Source organism: Littorina saxatilis, linkage group LG2, assembly GCF_037325665.1.
Source record: "Littorina saxatilis isolate snail1 linkage group LG2, US_GU_Lsax_2.0, whole genome shotgun sequence".
In the NCBI taxonomy this organism is placed as follows: domain Eukaryota; kingdom Metazoa; phylum Mollusca; class Gastropoda; order Littorinimorpha; family Littorinidae; genus Littorina; species Littorina saxatilis.
The window spans coordinates 61,099,545-61,121,034 of record NC_090246.1 but is presented as its reverse complement, the minus strand read 5'-3'; the positions used below and the strand labels follow the sequence as shown (position 1 = coordinate 61,121,034).

At 38.5% G+C, this 21,490-nt stretch overlaps 2 protein-coding genes across 6 annotated transcripts in view; one reads left to right on the top strand and one right to left on the bottom strand.

Annotated features, from left to right (window-relative positions):
• Positions 1-439: 439 nt before the first annotated feature.
• LOC138959434 (SPRY domain-containing SOCS box protein 3-like) lies at positions 440-20,786 on the bottom strand. 2 transcript variants are annotated; one of them, XM_070330930.1, is made up of 5 exons: positions 20,408-20,786; positions 17,779-17,863; positions 17,331-17,483; positions 15,752-15,901; positions 440-4,316 (listed from the first exon to the last, which is right to left on the bottom strand). In XM_070330930.1, the coding sequence occupies exons 2-5, from the start codon at positions 17,780-17,782 to the stop codon at positions 3,931-3,933; spliced, it is 693 nt and encodes a 230-aa protein (XP_070187031.1). In that variant the 5' UTR covers positions 17,783-17,863; positions 20,408-20,786; the 3' UTR covers positions 440-3,930. The 2 variants fall into 2 exon arrangements, with proteins under 2 accessions (XP_070187031.1, XP_070187032.1); XM_070330931.1 differs by lacking the exon at positions 20,408-20,786 and adding an exon at positions 20,081-20,308.
• A 284-nt stretch (positions 20,787-21,070) lies between these two features.
• Positions 21,071-21,490, top strand: part of LOC138959431 (PRKCA-binding protein-like) — a 28,388-nt gene continuing 27,968 nt past the window's right edge. For 2 of the 4 annotated variants that reach the window (XM_070330919.1, XM_070330917.1), the window contains exon 1: positions 21,081-21,206. Coding sequence is in view for 1 of the 4 variants with exons in the window: in XM_070330921.1 (XP_070187022.1) it covers positions 21,175-21,206 (32 nt within the window). In the remaining 3 variants the exon portion in view is untranslated. Of the gene's footprint in view, positions 21,207-21,490 lie in introns of all 4 variants that reach the window. The other 2 variants (XM_070330921.1, XM_070330918.1) reach the window with 2 other exon arrangements.

Below are 21,490 nucleotides of genomic sequence, written 5' to 3'. Positions count from 1 at the left end.
AACACCAATTACAGGGAGTGTGGAGGGTTCAAGTTGGATCAGTGTGGCCGCTGCTCAGTGTCAAACATCCTACTTTTGAGGCCATCTCCGAATTTCAAAAATATTGTTGGAAAAGTGTAAAAATCAAACCACTTGACCAGCATACTTGAAACTTTGTGAAATTATTATCCAACATCTCTGGCTAATGTACACCAAATATAATTCGCAGAACAGATGTTGGAGTTATTAGCATTTTAGAGGGTTGCATTCTTGGGGGGGGGGGGGGGGGGGGTCACCCCGTATTTGTGCACACAACCATGCTTACATTCTCACATGTATGTGCACGTGCATGTGTGACTCACACATACAGACAAGAAACACACACAGAAACAGACAGATGGACACACACACAGACACTAACACCAATAGCTCATACAAACAGAATAATACAAGAGTTTTCTTTGCTCTGTTGTGCAGTGTATCTGCACAAACATTTTATTGTAAAATTGTTTGACTAAAGTGTGTCCAGCATGCAGCAAAACTTTTCGACAGAAATAGCAAGGCAACAGCAAAGAGACTCCCATATTGAACTTTCAATTGAGAACATCCACAAACAATTATATTACATACAGTGGATTAACAAGCAATATGGGCATAACACCATGCTGATGTCACATTAAATACTGTTGAATTTATGAACAATAACAGTGAAAAAAAACCATATATGAAATATAATATTATACATTATAAGGATGCGAGTGTGCAGAGCGATTCCAAGAAAAACACTTCCAGATGAATCCACAGACGTTGTTTTTTTTTATGTCTCAAATGATGTCATATCCCAAAGTTTAGGCTGCACTGTGGCGACATCATTTTTTAATCAACCTGATTGAAATGTTGGTCAAACATCTTTGACTCAATGTGGACTTTGGGCTTGCAATTCAGTTTGGAAAATTAATAATTAGTTAATCAATGTGTTCATTAAAATTCTAAAAATGTTCAATAGAATTGACATTTTAGTTACTGATTCAAAAACGATTGCACTGTATTCCTTATAATTTCCTGAATACAAAATTAACAATTTGTTAATGACTGATCCCAGGTTTCAGGCCTACAGATTGACCAAATGTTTTGATTTAGCTTCACGTGAATTTTTCTAAAAGTTGCAATGACAATTCAGGTAAATGACTTCAAGGTTAGCTAATGCTGCACATCACCAAAAGCACAAAAGTGATCAACATTTGCCAAAATGCCATTTTATGAGAAAACAAATCTAATGCATTTATTATGACAGAAGAAAACAAGTCGCGCAAGGCGAAAATACAACATTTAGTCAAGCTCAGTCGAACTCACAGAATGAAACTGAACGCATTGCATTTTTTCCGCAAGACCGTACACTCGTAGCATCGTCTGTCCACCGCTCGTGGCAAAGGCAGTGAAATTAACAATACAGAAAAGCACGGTAGCGGTTGCGCTGAGGAGGATAGCCCGCTTTTCTATATCTCTATTCTTTTTAACTCTCTGAACGTGTTTATAATCCAAACATATCATATCTATAAGTTTTTGGAATCAGGAACGGACAAGGAATAAGATGAAATTGATTTTAAATCGATTTCGGAAATTTAATTTTAATCATAATTTTTATATTTTTAATTTTCAGATCTTGTTTTTAATCCGAATATAACATAATTATATGTTTTTGGAATCAGAAAATGATGAAGAATACGATAAACGTATTTTTGGATCGTTTTACAAAAAAATAATTTTAATTACAATTTTCAGATTTTTAATGACCAGTCATTAATTAAATTTTAAGCTTCCAAGCTGAAATGCAATACCAAAGTCCGGCCTTCGTCGAAGATTGCTTTGCCAAAATTTCAATCAATTGTATTGAAAAATGAGGGTGTGACAGTGATGCCTCAACTTTTACAAAATGCCGGATATGACATCATCAAAGACATTTATCGAAAAAATTAAAAAAACATCCGGGGATATCATTCCCAGGAACTCTGTCAAATTTCATAAAGATCGGTCCAGTAGTTTAGTCTGAATTACTCTACACACACACACAGACAGACAGACACACACACACACACATACACCACGACCCTCGTCTCGATTCCCCCCTCTATGTTAAAACATTTAGTCAAAACTTGACTAAATGTAAAAAGAAGTTCTTGCATTCCAGAACATCTAAAACTTCCAAACATGATTTTGCACAATGGTAATCATGCATCGTAAAGCTATATGTAACATATTATCAAACATTTGAACACAGCTCTTTTCCAAAAAAAATGGTAGCTGTGTGTTTTAACAACATGTTGAATTATAAACTTCATCCTCCTCCATCAATCCGTACTCACACTGATTCTGAACATTCTTACTGAGGTATTGGACAACTGTCATTTTCTAGCAGCAACATCATGGAAATATTACACTATATATAATTCTAACAAGATTCAAGGACAATAAACACCAATTTGAATTACCTTGAACAAGCTACCGCACAACACTGCTCCAGGTAACACTTTCACAAATCTTACATATCGACATCGTATTGCAATTTTGGCATAACTTGATTCTTGGTGATTTTGATGTTTTAGTGCTTTAGACTAATTAAATCATTCTCAATGAGAAATATTCTCTAAAATACGATGGACAATACATGATTTAACATTATTTTGTCTTTCTTTCCATACCAGGTACAAATATAAACACTATTTCATAATGAAAACAAATCAGTTTTGGCCTTCTGCTGAAAAGCTGTCTAAAATAAAAATGAGTTGAGACAAAATTCCATAACGATGTCGATATACACCGGCAGTCAAATGCAATCCTTAAATTCTCTTCCAAACACTACAAATTCAGTACAACAACAATAGAATCTTTTTAATACAAAAAAATAATTCAGCAACCATATAACACATATAACACATAATAAAGTGCTTAAATGACTATGCACTTAATGCCACAGATTTTCTCATTTAACAATAACAACAACAAAAATATTGCAGAAAAGTATGACATCACATAAATTGAATGCATCATCAAAATAATTATATTGAATTGAAAAAATCCTTGCAAGCACGCCCATACTCACATCCATCACCTCACATTTTAAAACATGTGAATATAATCATGTATACAATGTCTGGAATAAACCAGAAGTGTGGATGTAGCTGCCATCACAGAACAAAATTTAACATAACATGGGTCATGCCAAGTTACACCAGCAACAAGACAGAGTCAAAATTGCATTGAATCATTGCTCCCTTGAACAGAATGGCTTTCAGTAGCCTTTGCTTTGGTTACAAATCATAATGCCCCGTTAATACAGGAAGTAAACAACCAAGCAAATAACCATACAAAAAATCAACAAAACAAAAAACCACCCCCTCTCCCTACCCCCGGTCCTCCCACTTCAAAACCCTCTCATCTTCACCCCAAAGCCTTCCCTCTTCTCTCCCCCATCCTAGACCAACTACCACTCCCTCAAACACTGCTTGATACACTCAGGCAAAGGCAGCTCGTCTTCAAACAAAGCCTTCCCTCCTCTCTCCCCCATCCTAGACCAACTACCACTCCCTCAAACACTGCTTGATACACTCAGGCAAAGGCAGCTCGTCTTCAAAGAAAGCCTTCCCTCCTCTCTCCCCCATCCTAGACCAGCTACCACTCCCTCAAACACTGCTTGATACACTCAGGCAAAGGCAGCTCGTCTTCAAACAAAGCCTTCCCTCCTCTCTCCCCCATCCTAGACCAACTACCACTCCCTCAAACACTGCTTGATACACTCAGGCAAAGGCAGCTCGTCTTCAAACAAAGCCTTCCCTCCTCTCTCCCCCATCCTAAACCAGCTACCACTCCCTCAAACACTGCTTGATACACTCAGGCAAAGGCAGCTCGTCTTCAAACAAAGCCTTCCCTCCTCTCTCCCCCATCCTAGACCAGCTACCACTCCCTCAAACACTGCTTGATACACTCAGGCAAAGGCAGCTCGTCAACGTCCTCCGTGCTCTTCAGACTGTTCTTCACCACCGACATACACGTGCCCTGCAGAGACAGGTAGCGGCAGGTTCGAACCCCAAGTTCCAGCTCAGTCTCTGTGGCAGAAGAGCTAACAATGGGGTACAGTGGTCCCTTTCCTCTGGGCAGACCAGAAAACGCAATGCCCAAGTCCTCACCATTGCAGGAAAAGGCCAGAGTTCCTCTGTACATGTCCAGGCGACACCCAATGATGGTCAGGCGGTCAAAGAACGGTTCACAGTACTGACTGCTGACCCCTCTGTGCCACGTGTAGCCTTTGTAGGACAGGCCCCAGCTCTCTTTGTCTACGCCTGAAACAGAGGAAGGAACATGAAGCATACAGTATAACTTAGTTGTGATTAGAAAAGGGATGAAATTTGGAGTAATTTTCAGATAGTAAAAAGAAAACACAACAACAGAAAAGCCACCTGAATTTATTTTGTTAGGTTTAAAGAGACCAGGCTTAATGAAGTCCTTTACCTGTTCATCCACTCATTAATTGCTTGTCCGTCTGCTTTAACCCTTTCTACCCCACCTATGTTGACCAAGTTGTTTTTAGCCGAGACCAGCTGTGCTGCAGCAGATCATTCAGAATTGTAGTAACTGTGTATCAACACGCTGGAATGCAGGCATTAGATCATCTTGAACACACGGCCAGTACCGTGGCCTTGATACGGAACGATCCAAGGGGGGCAATGTCAGTCATCTGAAAGAGGGAAATCCAAACGCAATCCGCTTTGTTCGATTTTATGGGCTTGGACGATAGAGAAAAATAAGAAAAACAAAAGCTGGAGTCCAGTCTGGACGAAACTGCTATCAAGAACGCAGAATTGATTTTTTCTGAGTTTTTTTTTTGCCGTAAGCGCCGTGTCGAGCTAAAACTGAAGTTGCGGCACAATTTCGCTTCTCGCACATCTGATGCTTGTTGACATGCATCAACGAAGGGGCCTCACTCTGGAAGAGTTTCCTGCTCCGATAAACATGGCGCTTACGGCAAAAAAAAACCTCAGAAAAAATCAATTCTGCGTTCTTGATAGCAGTTTCGTCCAGACTGGACTCCAGCTTTTGCTTTTCTTATTTTTCTCTATCGTCCAAGCCCATAAAATCGAACAAAGCGGATTGCGTTTGGATTTCCCTCTTTCAGATGACTGAGATTGCCCCCCTTGGATGGACGTTACAGGAAGCGACTGAAGCTAACAGTCTGACCGGATATATCCGTACCTGGTCAGATAGAGCCATATGAGTGGGTACCGATATATCCGTACCTGGGCGACAATGAGTTAAAGACCACCATTTCAACATACTGAACATGAATAGCTGAATGTTTAAAAAAAAATTTAAAAAAATTAACCATTCCAATAACTAAACATTTTGGTTCTTGTTGTAAATTCACCTCTTCTTAAAAGAAAAGAATTAGTGGGAGGGGAGGGGATGCATGGTTCTATTTGTACTTACTTCTCCAGAAGTTCAAGAAACCTCACATGACTGGACTTGTTCATCAAGGGAGAGAACTCTATATTAACACATACATTGCTTTGCTTGGGGGGGGGGGGGGAGGGGGGGGGGGGGGGGAGGGAGGGGGAGGGGATGCATGGTTCTATTTGTACTTCTCCAGAAGGTCAAGAAACCTGACATGACTGGACTTGTGCATCAAGGGAGAGAACTCTATATTAACACGTACATTGCTTTGTCAGAGCTCTTTACCTCTCTTTTAATCATATTAAAGGCCAACATCCACAGGAATTTTTCTCCTGGAGCGACCTAAACTTGAACCCGAGGCAGTTCGCCAAAAAGAACCGCCGATCACGAGAAAAGCATGCGTATCGCATGCGAGACGATTTGCAAGCAAGCCAGCGCAGCAGCGGGTGGGGATTTGGTCTCGGCAAAGAAACTACAATGCAGTGTTTTGTCTCGGTGAGACTGAAAGAGAGACAGAGAGCACGAGAGAGAGCGACAGGGACACAGTGATTCAAACGCACAACTCTAGTAAAGTTGTCGTAGCACGTCCGCCTATGGCCAAAGTGATCCGGGTTCGATTCCCGGCATGTGTGGTCTATGTTTTTTTGTGGGTTTTTTTTTTAATTCTTGTTTGCTATTGTTTATTATGAACGTTTTAATGTTTTATTTTACTCTAATAATTTTTTTAATTGTGTAAAATAAATAAATATTTTTTTTTTAATTTTTTTTTTTAATCCACGTGCACAAGACAAAAACTTTCATACTGGGGGAGCGAGCCAGTCTGAAGAGTACTCGGGTCCAGCGCCAGCGTTTTTACATTTAGTCAAGTTATGACTAAATGTTTTAACATAGAGTGGGGAATCGAGACGAGGGTCGTGGTGTATGTGTGTGTGTCTGTGCGTGTGTGTGTGTGTGTGTGTGTGTGTGTGTGTGTGTGTGTGTGTGTGTGTGTGTGTGTAGAGCGATTCAGACTAAACTACTGGACCGATCTTTATGAAATTTGACATGAGAGTTCCTGGGTATGAAATCCCCGAACGTTTTTTTCATTTTTTTGATAAATGTCTTTGATGACGTCATATCCGGCTTTTCGTGAAAGTTGAGGCGGCACTGTCACGCCCTCATTTTTCAACCAAATTGATTGAAATTTTGGTCAAGCAGTCTTCGCCGAAGCCCGGACTTCGGTATTGCATTTCAGCTTGGTGGCTTAAAAATTAATTAATGACTTTGGTCATTTAACATCTGAAAATTGTAAAAAAAAAAATAAAAATTTATAAAACGATCCAAATTTACGTTCATCTTATTCTCCATCATTTTCTGCTTGTTTTTTATAATTTCGCTTCACGCGACTTGTTATTTATGTATCCAAAACATCATAGAACGTGGTACAATGCATGAAAACAACGCCGACAGTAAACAAGATGTTATCTGGGCAGTACATTGGGTTGAACTAAAAGAATTCTGCTGAGAATGTACAAAAGAACAAGTCGCGTAAGGCGAAAATACAATATTTAGTCAAGTAGCTGTCGAACTCACAGAATGAAACTGAACGCAATGCCATTTTACTCGTAGCATCGTCAGGCCACCGCTCATGGCAAAGGCAGTGAAATTGACAAGAAGAGCGGGGTAGTAGTTGCGCTAAGAAGGATAGCACGCTTTTCTGTACCTCTCTTTGTTTTAACTTTCTGAGCGTGTTTTTAATCCAAACATATCATATCTATATGTTTTTGGAATCAGGAACCGACAAGGAATAAGATGAAAGTGTTTTTAAATTGATTTGGACAATTTAATTTTGATAATAATTTTTATATATTTAATTTTCAGAGCTTGTTTTTAATCCAAATATAACATATTTATATGTTTTTGGAATCAGCAAATGATGGAAAATAAGATAAACGTAAATTTGGATCGTTTTATAAATTTTTATTTTGTTTTACAATTTTCCGATTTTTAATGACCAAAGTCATTAATTAATTTTTAAGCCACCAAGCTGAAATGCAATACCGAACCCCGGGCTTCGTCGAAGATTACTTGACCAAAATTTGAACCAATTTGGTTGAAAAATGAGGGCGTGACAGTGCCGCCTCAACTTTCACGAAAAGCCGGATATGACGTCATCAAAGACATTTATCAAAAAAATGAAAAAAACGTTCGGGGATTTCATACCCAGGAACTCTCATGTCAAATTTCATAAAGATCGGTCCAGTAGTTTAGTCTGAATCGCTCTACACACACACACACACACACACACACACACACGCACGCACATACACCACGACCCTCGTTTCGATTCCCCCTCGATGTTAAAATATTTAGTCAAAACTTGACTAAATATAAAAAACAATTCGCGTAAGGCGAAAATACAACATTTAGTCAAGTAGCTGTCGAACTCACAGAATGAAACGGAACGCAATGCAATTTTTCAGCAAGACCGTATACACGCCGGAACCTCGGCTGTACCCGCGGATAACCGCAGGCTCTGCAGGCTGTTCACCGCAGACAGAAATTGTCAACACGAGTGGTGAGTGTCTGCACAAAATCGTCTCTGCTTTCTCTAAAATGACATATCATTACAAAACTATTGTTTGTACTTCAACCTAAGGTATTATAGCACCCTATCATCGATTTAATTTTTTCCTTTCGTTCGTATGTGAAGGCTGAGCTTCGAGTATTTGTGGATTTCCTGTAAAAAGTGCCAAAATTCTGACTTCTGCAACTTGTTTAATAAGCTTGGATTTCCGTAATAAATGTGTAAAGTCAGAATTTTGGCACTTTTTACAGGAAATGCACAAATACTCGAAGCTCAGCCTTCACATACGAACGAAAGGAAAAAATTAAATCGATGGTAGGGTGCTATAATACCTTAGGTTGAAGTACAAACAACAGTTTTGTAATGATATGTCATTTTAGAGAAAGCAGAGACGATTTTTTGCAGACACTCACCACTCGTGTTGACAATTTCTGTCTGCGGTGAACAGTCTGCAGAGCCTGCGGTTATCCGCGGGTACAGCCGAGGTTCCAGCGTGAGGTATACTCGTAGCATCGTCAGTCCACCGCTCATGGCAAAGGCAGTGAAATTGACAAGAAGAGCGGGGTAGTACTTGAGCTGAGAAGGATAGCACGCTTTTCTGTACCTCTCTTCGTTTTAACTTTCTGAGCGTGTTTTTAATCGAAACATATCATATCTATATGTTTTTGGAATCCGGAACCGACAAGGAATAAGATGAAAGTGTTTTTAAATTGATTTCGACAATTTAATTTTGATAATAATTTTTATATTTTTAATTTTCAGAGCTTGTTTTTAATCCAAATATAACATATTTATATGTTTTTGGAATCAGAAAATGATGGAGAATAAGATGAACGTAAATTTGAATCGTTTTATAAAAATTTTTTTTTTTACTTGACCAAAATTTCAACCAATTTGATTGAAAAATGAGAGCGTGACAGTGCCGCCTCAACTTTCACGAAAAGCCGGATATATGGTGTGTAGAGCGATTGAGACCAAACTACTGGACCGATCTTTATGAAATTTTCCATGAGAGTTCCTGGGATTGATATCCCCGAACGGTGTTTTCATTTTTTTGGAGAAATGTCTTTGATGACGTCATATCCGGCTTTTCGTGAAAGTTGAGGCGGCACTGTCACGCTCTCATTTTTCAACCAAATTGGTTGAAATTTTGGTCAAGTAATCTTCGACGAAGCCCGGACTTTGGTATTGCATTTCAGCTTGGTGGCTTAAAAATTAATTAATGACTTTGGTCATTAAAAATCTGAAAATTGTAAAAAACAAAAAAAGTATAAAACGATTCAAATTTACGTTCATCTTATTCTCCATCATTTTCTGATTCCAAAAACATATAAATATGTTATATTTGGATTAAAAACAAGCTCTGAAAATTAAAAATATAAAAATTATTATCAAAATTAAATTGTCGAAATCAATTTAAAAACACTTTCATCTTATTCCTTGTCGGTTCCTGATTCGTGAAAGCGAAATTACATTTAGTCAATCTGTCGAACCCACAGAATAAAACTGCACGCACTGCAGTGTTTTCAGTCACGAGTATAAAACAGCTTCGTCAATCCACGCGGCAAGAAAGTCGCTCAATTTTTGCGTGCAACACGAAGTAAACAGACATGCAAGAATAGCGACGGGTTCAAGTTTAGGTCGCTCCAGGAGAAAAATTCCCGCGGATGTTGGCCTTTAACTTAAATCCAAGACAGAAAAGAAAAGAAAACAAAAATTCAAAGAAAAACATGATTAATAAATAAACAGAAAGAAAGACAAAAAACAAATCACAGTTTTTAAACCCCCATACATCAGGAAAGAATGACCGCAAGAAAGAACGAATCAAAGCAAGAGAATAGACTTAAGACTTATACAGTGGAACCTCCTTTTTAAGGCTGGAGCACACTTTGGAAAGTACGTTGGAGTAGCCTCCCTTCTACGTTGGAGTAGCCTCCCTTCCCGGATTTAGAACGCGTTTCGTGTCGTAACAGATTATCCACTTACTAGCCATATCCGAATGCAAAATAATGAAATAAACATTAGGAAATGGCAGACGTTTACAAATATCGACATTCTCTATCAGTGCAATAAAAAACAATCGTTAGAACTTGCATTTACGACATGTCGTGCGTGAGAACGTGTCAGTAAACAAGCACCTTTTGCCTGGCTGAAGAACCCCACGAGTCAAGCTAAAACAGACGACAAGTAATGGAAAGCAGTCTGCGGATAAACATAACAAACTATTGATGAAAAAGTGTGTTCATTCCTGCTCTGGATAAAAGACATCGGACTGATGACAACGTGGCAGCGTTCACGCGAAAAGATTTTTTTTCAGATTATCGCTTCTACATTTTATTGCACGTACTTGGGGCAGATCTGAATTTCTGAAAGATGACAAATCGGTCTTGTGAGTTGAGAACCACATGTTCTTTGCCGACAGAAATCACGATGGGACAAGATGTAGATTGTGTTGAAGAGATGTTTGCAGATTATCGCATCTACATTTTATTGCTCAGATCAATGCACGTAGTTGGGGTAGATCTGAATTTCGCAATGGAAGACGACAAATCCGTCTTGTGAGTTAAGAACCACACGTTCTTTGGCGGCAGAAATCACTATGGGACAAGATGAGGATTGTGTTGAGGGGCTAATACTGACTGACTTTAGATGAAGAGTTCCTAGACTGCCTGGTTTTTGTAGAGAGGCATCATGATGATATCCTGGTGTTTTTTTACGTTCTTGGTGACAACACCCCAGAATCGCACGAAGATCGAACTCTCGAAGAAAACAAGTTTATCGCTGAACATCGGAAATGTGAAATGCTCTTCCTGTCTGACCAGTCTCCCCGTTCTTGAAATCCACAGGCTACATTATTTATCAGGTAACTTACCAAACCGGAGTGTGTGTGTGTGTGTGTGTGTGTGTGTGTGTGTGTGTGTGTGTGTGTGTGTGTGTGTGTACACCGGATTACCACCATCAACGCACCCTCTTGGACTTTTCTACCATGCCTGCTGTGACATTCACGAGGATTATTGTGATTCTTGGACAATCGTGTGCCTATGCTGGACTTGCAGGAAGACAAACGGTGCCGGAACGGTATACATACGTGCTGCCAAGTGTGCACGTCCAGAGCGCAGTGTGAACCGAGAGTGAGTGTGTCATTGTGTGGAAGTTTTGCTTGATTGATTTATTCATGATTTAATTTGCTTTTTGGTTCAATAGTAAAATCTGTGTACGTTATACTTTGTATTTTGTGGTGTGATTCGCCCGAGTGCGAGACCCCCATCCCCGAACGCCTCTGTGGGTGGAATTGTATATATACTTGTGTAACGTGAGTGTGTAGATGAGAATGTGAAAGTTGCTTTGGACCCAGATACACACCGCAGACACCAACGCAACAGCTAAGTTTCAGCCTGACAAAGAAATTCGAGTGACACAGCTAATACCTATAATGGCTGTACTTGTTATTTCTCTATTAAAACAAATGTTTCAAGATCTTTAGGCCAAAACAAATAAATTGTCTGTTTCTATTAACATGGCTAAAAAAAATAGGGTAGGTAGGTAGGTGTTTTTGTTGTTGTTGTTGCCAGGATAGAATTCTTGAAAATAACTAAATGACACAAAGAGACAAGACTCGCTATAGATAGATTTATAAAAAATAAAAAAAAATGTGACAAAGGATATAAAATGATTGTTTTACCTGGTCTGGAATCTTCAGTAGTAATTGCATAAAAAAGAGTCTGATATATCAATTATCATGTTAACTTTTTCTTAAAATGGGTGCGTTAAATCCTAGTCTGTTTGTTTTTAATGGACTAAGCAATCCTTGGACTGACAGAAAAGATGTATTTTAAAAATGTCCAGTTGCTTTTACTTATTTTTCTAATTGGAAGAGAATACAAATTATGCACTCTTTTCTGTTCAAATGGGTAGAGGGCGGGGGTAGTAAAAGGATCACAGTTCAAGATTTTGCGCGACAAGAGGTGTGTTTCTTTTATAAAGAGCAAAAACTCAACTTGGTATCTAACACTATTTCTGAACACTGTAACCACTTTAGCACTTTTTTTCTTTTTTTTCTTCTGTCTTCCAAACTTCTAATTAAGCTTCAAAAATGATTAAAAAAAAGGTTTTTTTTCTTCTGAAATCTACAGTTAAATCACTATTTTGGATATTCTATTTTGCTTCCCTATTTATCTTCTTAATTTTTTGATCATCTGATTACCTTGCTTTTCTATTTGGAAGATAATATGCACTCTTTTCTGAAAAATGGGTAGGGGGTGGGGGTAGTAAAAGCATCACAGTTCAAGATTTTGCACGACAAGAGGTGTGTTTCTTTTAACTGTGATGCAGAGGGATAACTCAACTTGGTACCAAACACTATTTCTGAACACTGTAACCACTTTAGCACTTTCATTTTTTCTCTCTCTGTCTTCCAAGCTTTAAAATTCAGCTAATAAAATGAGTAAAAAAGTGGGTTTTTTCAGAATTCACCAGTTAAATCACTATGTTGGATGTTCTATTTTGCTTCCCTATTTCTGTTCTTCAGTTTTTGATCATCTGACTACCCTGCTTTTCTATTTGGTAGATAATATGCACTCTTTTCTGAAAAAAATGGGTAGGGGGTGGGGGAAGTAAAAGTATCACAGTTCAAGATTTTGCACGACAAGAGGTGTGTTTCTTTTAACAGTGGTAAAGAGGGATAACTAAACTTGGTATCTAACACTATTTCTGAACACTGTAATCACTTTAACACTTTTAATTTATGTTTGTTTGTGTTCCAAGTTTTAAATTAAGCTTCAAAAATGGGTAAAAAAAATAGTTTTCTCATAATTCACAAGTTAAATCATTATGTTGGATGTTCTGTTTTGCTTCCCTCTTTCTCTTCTTAAGTTTTTGATCATCTGACTACCCTGCTTTTCTATTTGGAAGATAATATGCACTCTTTTCTGAAAAATGGGAAGGGGGTGGGGGTAGTAAAAGCATCACAGTTCAACATTTTGCACGTTAAGGTGTATTTTTTTTTAAATTGGTAAAGAGGGATAACTCAACTTGGTATCTAACACTATTTCTGAACACTGTAATCACTTTAACACTTTTGATTTATGTTTGTCTGTGTTCCAAGTTTCAAATTAAGCTTCAAAAATGGGTAAAAAAATGGTTTTTTAATAATTCACAAGTTAAATCATTATGTTGGATGTTCTATTTTGCTTCCCTCTTTCTCTTCTTTAAGTTTTTGATCATCTGACTACCCTGCTTTTCTATTTGAAAGATAATATGCACTCTTTTCTGAAAAATGGGTAGGGGGTGGGGGTAGTAAAAGCATCACAGTTCAAGATTTTGCGCGACAAGAGGTGTGTTTTTTTTAACTGTGATGAAGAGGGATAACTCAACTTGGTATCAAACACTATTTCTGAACACTGTAACCACTTTAGCACTTTTAATTTTTTTTTCTGTCTTCGGTTCCAAGCTTTAAATTAAGCTAATAAAATGAGTAAAAAAGTGGGTTTTTTCAGAATTCACCAGTTAACACTTTCGTGACGGGATGCGACTATATTAGTAATAGCGCTGCAACGCCCACGGACGGGAAGCGACTATTTTAGTATTAGACATACAAGGTACACGACTCGTGATTGCTTCCCGGTTTTTGAAGCTTGCAAATAAATTGAGTTGTTTCCCTTGATACACTTGGCGTCCCCTTCTGCCATTTGCAAATCCGCCTGATTTGTGTGCGTTTTTGAGGAAAAAAAATGAATCAAAGGCGAGCCTTGTCTCGGGAGGAGATTCTTCGGATGTTGGACCTAGAGGATCCCGTAGAGCATGATTCGGACGTATCGTTTTCGCCTCACGAAAGCGATACAAGCAGTGAAAGTGAGGAAGAAACAGTCCCGTTGTTGCTAGTACGAGTCGGCAAACTACACGTGGTTGGCGGTGATACTGCTAGACGAACATGTATCTCGGAATCGTGCAGGAGCTATGGGGGCGTGGCAGCACTGATAACAATGGATGGCTGGAGCCTTCAAATCCTTTTGGAATTGTTCATAGGTGTACAGTTGGTACTTTGTTGTGAAAATGTGACTTATATTCAATATGGATTACCTAGACATCATTTGGTGAGTGTTAGATCTACAGTTTTGTTTCATTTGAGTCAGGATGCTGTGAGTGAATGCGTGATTTGCTTGTTTTTTTCTTTGTACTGTCTCCTTATTTCTGTGTACAATGTTAACAATATTTCAGCTAATTCATAGGTTTTACACCTTGTTTGGTTATAACATTATTTATAATACTTTCTGTTAAAAAATAACTTTTAAAAAAAGCAGTAGAAAATAAAACACACACAAAAAAACGTTAAAAAACACAAATTATCCCCCTTTCACCCCCCTTTCACCCCCCTTTGCTAAAACAAATCGCGTGACAAACTTATAAATAGCACGACTGAACTGGGCATCCATTTTTGAATTAGTACACACAATTTGGTGGTGATTGGACTTAATTCAAGCTTGCTAGACAGATTTCTTTACAGTTACTGATTTTTGGGAAGTTTCTTGGTGGCAAGCTTGGGCAGGCAGGACGTAAACGCCGTGGCAGTGCTAGTCACAATAGTGTTAAATCACTATGTTGGATGTTCTATTTTGCTTCCCTATTTCTGTTCTTCAGTTTTTGATCATCTGACTACCCTGCTTTTCTATTTGGTAGATAATATGCACTCTTTTCTGAAAAAAATGGGTAGGGGGTGGGGGAAGTAAAAGTATCACAGTTCAAGATTTTGCACGACAAGAGGTGTGTTTCTTTTAACAGTGGTAAAGAGGGATAACTCAACTTGGTATCTAACACTATTTCTGAACACTGTAATCACTTTAACACTTTTAATTTATGTTTGTTTGTGTTCCAAGTTTTAAATTAAGCTTCAAAAATGGGTAAAAAAAATAGTTTTCTCATAATTCACAAGTTAAATCATTATGTTGGATGTTCTGTTTTGCTTCCCTCTTTCTCTTCTTAAGTTTTTGATCATCTGACTACCCTGCTTTTCTATTTGGAAGATAATATGCACTCTTTTCTGACAAATGGGAAGGGGGTGGGGGTAGTAAAAGCATCACAGTTCAAAATTTTGCGCGTTAAGAGGTATATTTTTTTTTAAATTGGTAAAGAGGGATAACTCAACTTGGTATCTAACACTATTTCTGAACACTGTAATCACTTTAACACTTTTAATCAATGTTTGTTGGTGTTCCATGCTTCAAATTGAGCTTCAAAATGGATACAAAAGGATTTTTTTCCGAATTCACAAGTAAAATCACTACGTTTAATGTTCTATTTTGCTTCCCTATTTCTCTTCTTCAGTTTGTGATCATCTGATTGTTATTTTGTTTACATTTTCACAATACAATATTGCAACTTATTCAGTAGTGTTTGCATGAAAAAATCTGATACCTATGCTTAAACTTCAGTCGTTATCTTAAAATTTTGCGCGTTAAGCCCTTTATATTTTGTATTTTCCTGATAAAGCAAACATTGAACTAACAGAAAAAGTAACTTTTAAAACTACCTAATCACTTTGAAATTGGGCCTCCAAAGTGTACTCCAGCCTTAAGACCCGATTTCAGACCTCTCCTTTTCTAAGACCCTGTCTTCTCAGATTTCCTTATCTTAGCTTTGGTAAATTTACTTCAATTTTTAGACTGCCTTTTTTTCAAGATTTGATTTTCTGAGAATGTGCGTGGTCTTAAAAAGGGGATACCACTGTGTGCCAGACAGAGGATCACACATTTTGCCTCAACTTACCGATCAGATTAACGTACTGACGGAAGTCGGAGGCCAAAACAGCACGCCCAGTTCCGACACCCACCATGACTGATGTGCCTGCTGGCGGTTCCAGGAACACAATCTCCCAGTAGTGCATTCCTTGCTCAAACCCTTTAGTCCCTCTCACAGCTGAAAGCAAAGATAAATGACACTTGAAAGGAGAAGAATATATAAACAAAATGTCAAAAGAGAAATTGTAAAACCCAACACTTGTCACATAGACAAAACACAAAGTAAAAATTGACTCCAAAAGTTGTCCATGCTTGCGTGTATCTGTCTGAAAAGAAACACACACAAAAACTCCCCCTTAACAACCCACGCCTCTACTTCAGAGTTTAAAAATCAACAAGAGTGACACAAACTGTGCAATTATCGTTCAGCTCAAAATGAAATGTGGAAACAAAAGGTCATCTGAAAGACAGGATAAGAATCTTATTTTACCTCATCCTGTACTTCAATATTTGCACAAACTTTGCAATTATCGTTCAGCTAAAAGTGAAATGTGGAAACAAAAGGTCATCTGAAAGACAGGTTAAAAATCTTATTTCAGCTCATCCTGTACTTCAACATTTGCACCTCTATCAAAGAAAGACAGGTTGCAAAGTAATTAATTTCTTACACAACAGCACTCTTCAAAATGTACATACCAAACTATGTAAAAATAGAAACGATATACATTATGAACTGCTAGTCATACATGTAACTTCTCAGAAAATGTGTGTATGCGCATCTACACAGTCTATTAATTTACCTACCCCTATCGAGGAAGTAGAACGAGGAAGTAGAACGCATTTTTACCCGTAATTTGAAGTGAGCATGGCCTTGAAGAACTAGGACAGTCCTTTTATCAGACACCTAACCGAATTTCCCCGTAACTAGGTCATCAGAGCAAATAGTGGTGCAAAAGACCCATAATATGTTCTACATGTATACCGCTGTGCCAGGCTTTGAAGCCCATGCGCCTGTGACGTCATTTAGCTATTGCAAACAAGCCATAACCATGTTTCTAAATCTTGTATCTTGAACCACCTTTATCACAGATAGACACACATGCTCACGACAGTATTAAGATGGCTACCTGTATTCCTTCAATTGCTAAACTAGTTTTCTCCTTTTCGTGGCACCGTTCCAAATTAGAAAGTGCACAGACAATCTTACTGTACCCCGCATCACCACACTGAACCAGACAGTTTCTCTGAAGAAGAAGCAAATGTACAGGTCGAAGATTTGACTTTTTGTTGTTGTTGCTGCTACCTTTTTCTTTAAATAGAATTTTCAGGTGTTTTAAAGCCCTAACCCCTAAAAAAGATACAGAAGACAAATCATGCAAGCTAAGACAGAAAAAAAACATATAAATTAATCATCGCCATGACATGGCCAAACCGACACTAACCTGAAACACACACACACACACAAGCACACGCACAGGCACACATACTCACACACACGCACACACACATACATACAGAGAAATTACATGCAAAAACAAGTTTTTAGTGCTACATGAAAATGATGAATGTAGATGATTACATCAATGACAAAATCCATGAATGCTCACCAACAGTCCCAGTACTTTCTTCCACGGGGTCAATGTGAAAGTATGCAGCCTCCAGGTTGGACGACAGCTTGACCTCAGGAGGGGCACAGTGCTTGTCCCATACCCACTGGTCACTCATCAGGTCATCGCTCCCGCTGCGGTTCAGTGCAATCGCTGGGGGTAAAAAACTTTACATGAGAAACAAACGCTTTGCATTTTACAAAGTGTGGTAAAAGTCAGTGTGTGTGTGTGTGTGTGTGTGTGTGTGTGTGTGTGTGTGTGTGTGTGTGTGTGTGTGTGTGTGTGTGTGTGTGAACCATTATGCCTATACATGTGTGCATATAATTGCGAATAAGTGTTGGGAGGGGTGGGGGTGTGGGGAGTTATGTGTGCGGGCATGCATTCGTGAGCATATTGTTAGAGTGAGTGACAAGGAAGGAGAAAAGAGGTAGAGAGTGAGAACACTTACCCATTTTCTGTGATCTGATACTGAAGTTAGAAGAGCTGGGTTATGAAATGTGAAACTCTGAAACGTGTCGAGCTCGGACTGTGTCCTGAAAAATAAAACATATGCACTTTAAAGGCACAGTAAGCCTCCTGTAAACCATCACAGATACTGTCAGGCTTTTACACACAGTACAAACACCCTTCCATTTGAACGCTCACCAAACGGGAACATCCTAGGTGCCCTCCGTAAAGAGCGAGCAATTTTCAAAGAATTTATTTTTGCGTGGTTTATCTTACCCCTGAGCCATCGTGAACCCGTGTGATCAAGTTTCCCTTTTTCACAATGTAGTCGTCAGTTAGTAATTTGAATGCCACTTGCTGTGAGCTTATCTGCAATAGCACGTTATTAAGTACCTCTGACTATGCACGAAACAAACGGCTGTGGTTCACAAGAACTCTAGCGATGGCTTTTGACTGTTCAGAGGAACTGGCGATAGGTATAAACCGTCGTCTGCTACGAGAACCACGACCTTGCGTGACCCTGCTTCCGGGCTTTTCTTTTTTCAAACTTTCAAAACTTCAAATTGTACTGATCTTGTCTTGATGAAAAAAGAATTCTTTTATGATTTAAGAATGTTTGTGTAACAAGCTGTCAATTCTTTTTTAGATTTTAAAAGTTAGGTCTGGCGCCAAAACGCACCACGGTCCGATTGTCTCTGACACAATCTGCAAAATTAATTCTTTGAAAATTGCTCGCTCTTTACGTAGGGCACCTAGGATGTTCCCGTTTGGTGAGCGTTCAAATGGAAGGGTGTTTGTACTGTGTGTAAAAGCCTGACAGTATCTGTGATGGTTTACGGGAGGCTTACTGTATGTGCCTTTAATTACTTGAACTTTGAATGTGTATACAGTCGAACTCGCTTAAGACGAATCACTGGGGATCGGAAAAAAAGTTCGTCTTAACCAAAATTCGTATTAAGAAAATTGATTGATTTTTTTGTTTTTTTAATTTTTTTTTTTAAGTCTTGTACATTTTATGGTGTTTCAATTTGTTTCTTTCGCAACTTTCATGCTGCTTCACGTTTAGACAATAAAGTGACATATTCAGTTACATGTTCATGTGTGTCTCATGTTGAGTGATGATTGTTGAGTTTGAGTGAGAGTGAGCACACAGATGTTTCATCCAGTTGTTACGTTTTTGGTCACACACACGCACACACTGACACTGTCCACATTCGCGGTGTTCCTATCATTTGTCCGGAATCACTTACCTTGGCGACGGGTAGCAAACCTTGGCCAATTTAGTTTTTTTTGTTTTGTTGCAACATGATGTTCAAATCCAAATCGATAGCACTGACTGACTGATAAACTATCGCGAACCGGCGAACGCAAACGTTGAGAGTGTGGTTTCCCTTGTCCAAGGGAAACCACTCTGGCATCTATATTTTTTGGCAATGGCGTCCGTTCAAAACATTGATGTTTCGTTTTTGGTATTCGCGAAGGAAATAAACGTCAGTCAGTCATTCATGTTCAGTGTCTGAGCTATCAATCACTTTGATTCTAAATTTGAAATTGTTTTGTGAGTACAGTGTAATCAGTTTAACTTTATTCAGTGATCGGTTGAGCAATGGTTCAAGCAGTCAACGCAAGGGAAGACTTTGACACATGTATTCAAACTTCTCAAATTCCCATGATATGTCGATCTCGGGACGAGTTTAAAGATTTCGTCATAAGCGTGAGTAAATTACAGACATTATGCATGCTTGGGAATCCAAAAAGTGCTCGTTATAAGCATAAATTCGTTACAAAGAATTCGTTTTAAGCATTTTTTTTAAGCATGAAGAAAGAGGTATTCAGTTGGGAACTTAAAACTAATACGTTATAAGTCAAAATTCGTAACTAGCGTGTTCGTTTTAAGTGGGTTCGACTGTAGTCTCATCATACTGAAAAAAGAAAAAAGAAATCAAAAGTGATGAATAAAGCATACAATACATCCTTATGGTACAAGATTGATTGCTGTTATTTGTGTTTTTTGTTTTTGAAACATATTGTTCAATGCTGAAATACAAACACCCCACCACTAAGAAAATTAACCTAGTATATTTTATCACATACTCAATAAGAATTTTGTTTAAACAACAACGACGAAACGTACAAAAAATACATTTGCAAAGAGACTGCCACGCCCACTGAATGTACACACGATAAAAGGATACAGCAGGCCTTTAACAACATCAACAACAACAAGTGCGACAACCACGACCTTCTTACTCATTCATACAACGAGCACCGAGCAACATACTTGAGTTATTTACCTGGCTTACCTTGTCTGAGGTCCGCTACAACAGAGCTTATACGCGGCCGTGTCTTTTCCGCTGAGTATGTGATATGAAGCTACCCGTTAGCTTGCCCATGGTTTTTATAAAAGCTTTGATATCCGTGCGATACACTGTACATTGCAAAAGTAAATGTACAAGTCTGTAGCACGTACGCTCCTCTACGCACGTCACGATTAACCTACACATTGTCCACCAGGGCTTTCCCGGTCAGCCCTGATAAGACATGTGTTTGCCCATGGCGCGTACCACGCGCACTGAAAGTAGACGACGTAACACCCTGTAGCTACCATGAAAAACACAATATTTACTCACCAAAACCACAAGAATGCTTCCAGATACCAATATCCTCCGTGCCTGAAGTCCTTGCTACTGTTGTGTCGTCAGAAATCTGCTGTCGTGTCGCCTGTCCCTTATTTGGATGAAGAATAACCGTGCCACCATATTTGGGAGGTCGTGTTGACACTGTTTGGAAAGAACACTGCGCTTCGTCTGATCAGTGATTATTTTGAGTCTGCGTGCCCCTGAACATGGAACATTCTCGATGACAATTAAACAGGAATAATTAATTCAATACATAGGTGTTATCAGCGATTTCTTTAGATTTTATTTTGGGTTCAAACCCGTGTTGAAGTTTGAAACGTGCTCGATTTTCTTGTTGTGTTTCTACACGTGCTTTTGTTGTTAACAATGCTACGTCGTTATGTTATATTCGAACCCCTTTTTAATCTAATACATTTTTGTATGATGAAAAGTAGCAGCATCAGAGTGTTCTTATATTAAGTAAACGTATGGTTTAGGATGCCCACAATACACTACGGGCCAAAAAGGGTTTATTTTGTCGAAAAATAAAAAAAATTGTATCAGAATATTCAATTAATGGAATTGCCAAGGTCATCATTGTCTTTTTCTATTGGCTAATGGGGACACACCCCGATATTTAAACCAATCAAAGTCTGTCAATGGTTGTTTATGCGGCCTCTTTTTCATTTGCTCATATACGCATGCGTTTGAAATATAATCATGTCTGTTGCTTCCGGTTTCAAAAATTATCCTACCGATGAACACAGTACCATTCAAAGATGATGGAATATGAAATAGAAGAAGATAAACTGTAAGTGGTGTGAAGTACTTGTAGTATTCTAGTATTCTGTGGTAAACTTTTGTTGTTTTGTTTGGGTTTTCTATAAACAAGAATGCATGATTTTTCTCTGGAAGGCTCTCCTCCCGAGTGCAATGTACCGTTCAATGGGTGACCACGTTCTGTTTTTTTCTCTCTTATAAACGCATTTTCTTCATTTTTGTGCCAAGTTTTCTAGTGTTTTTAATGAACGATGAGAAGGGAAGGGTTGGATGAATGAATTAGGGATTGACGTATTCCACATTTACAAAGTCATG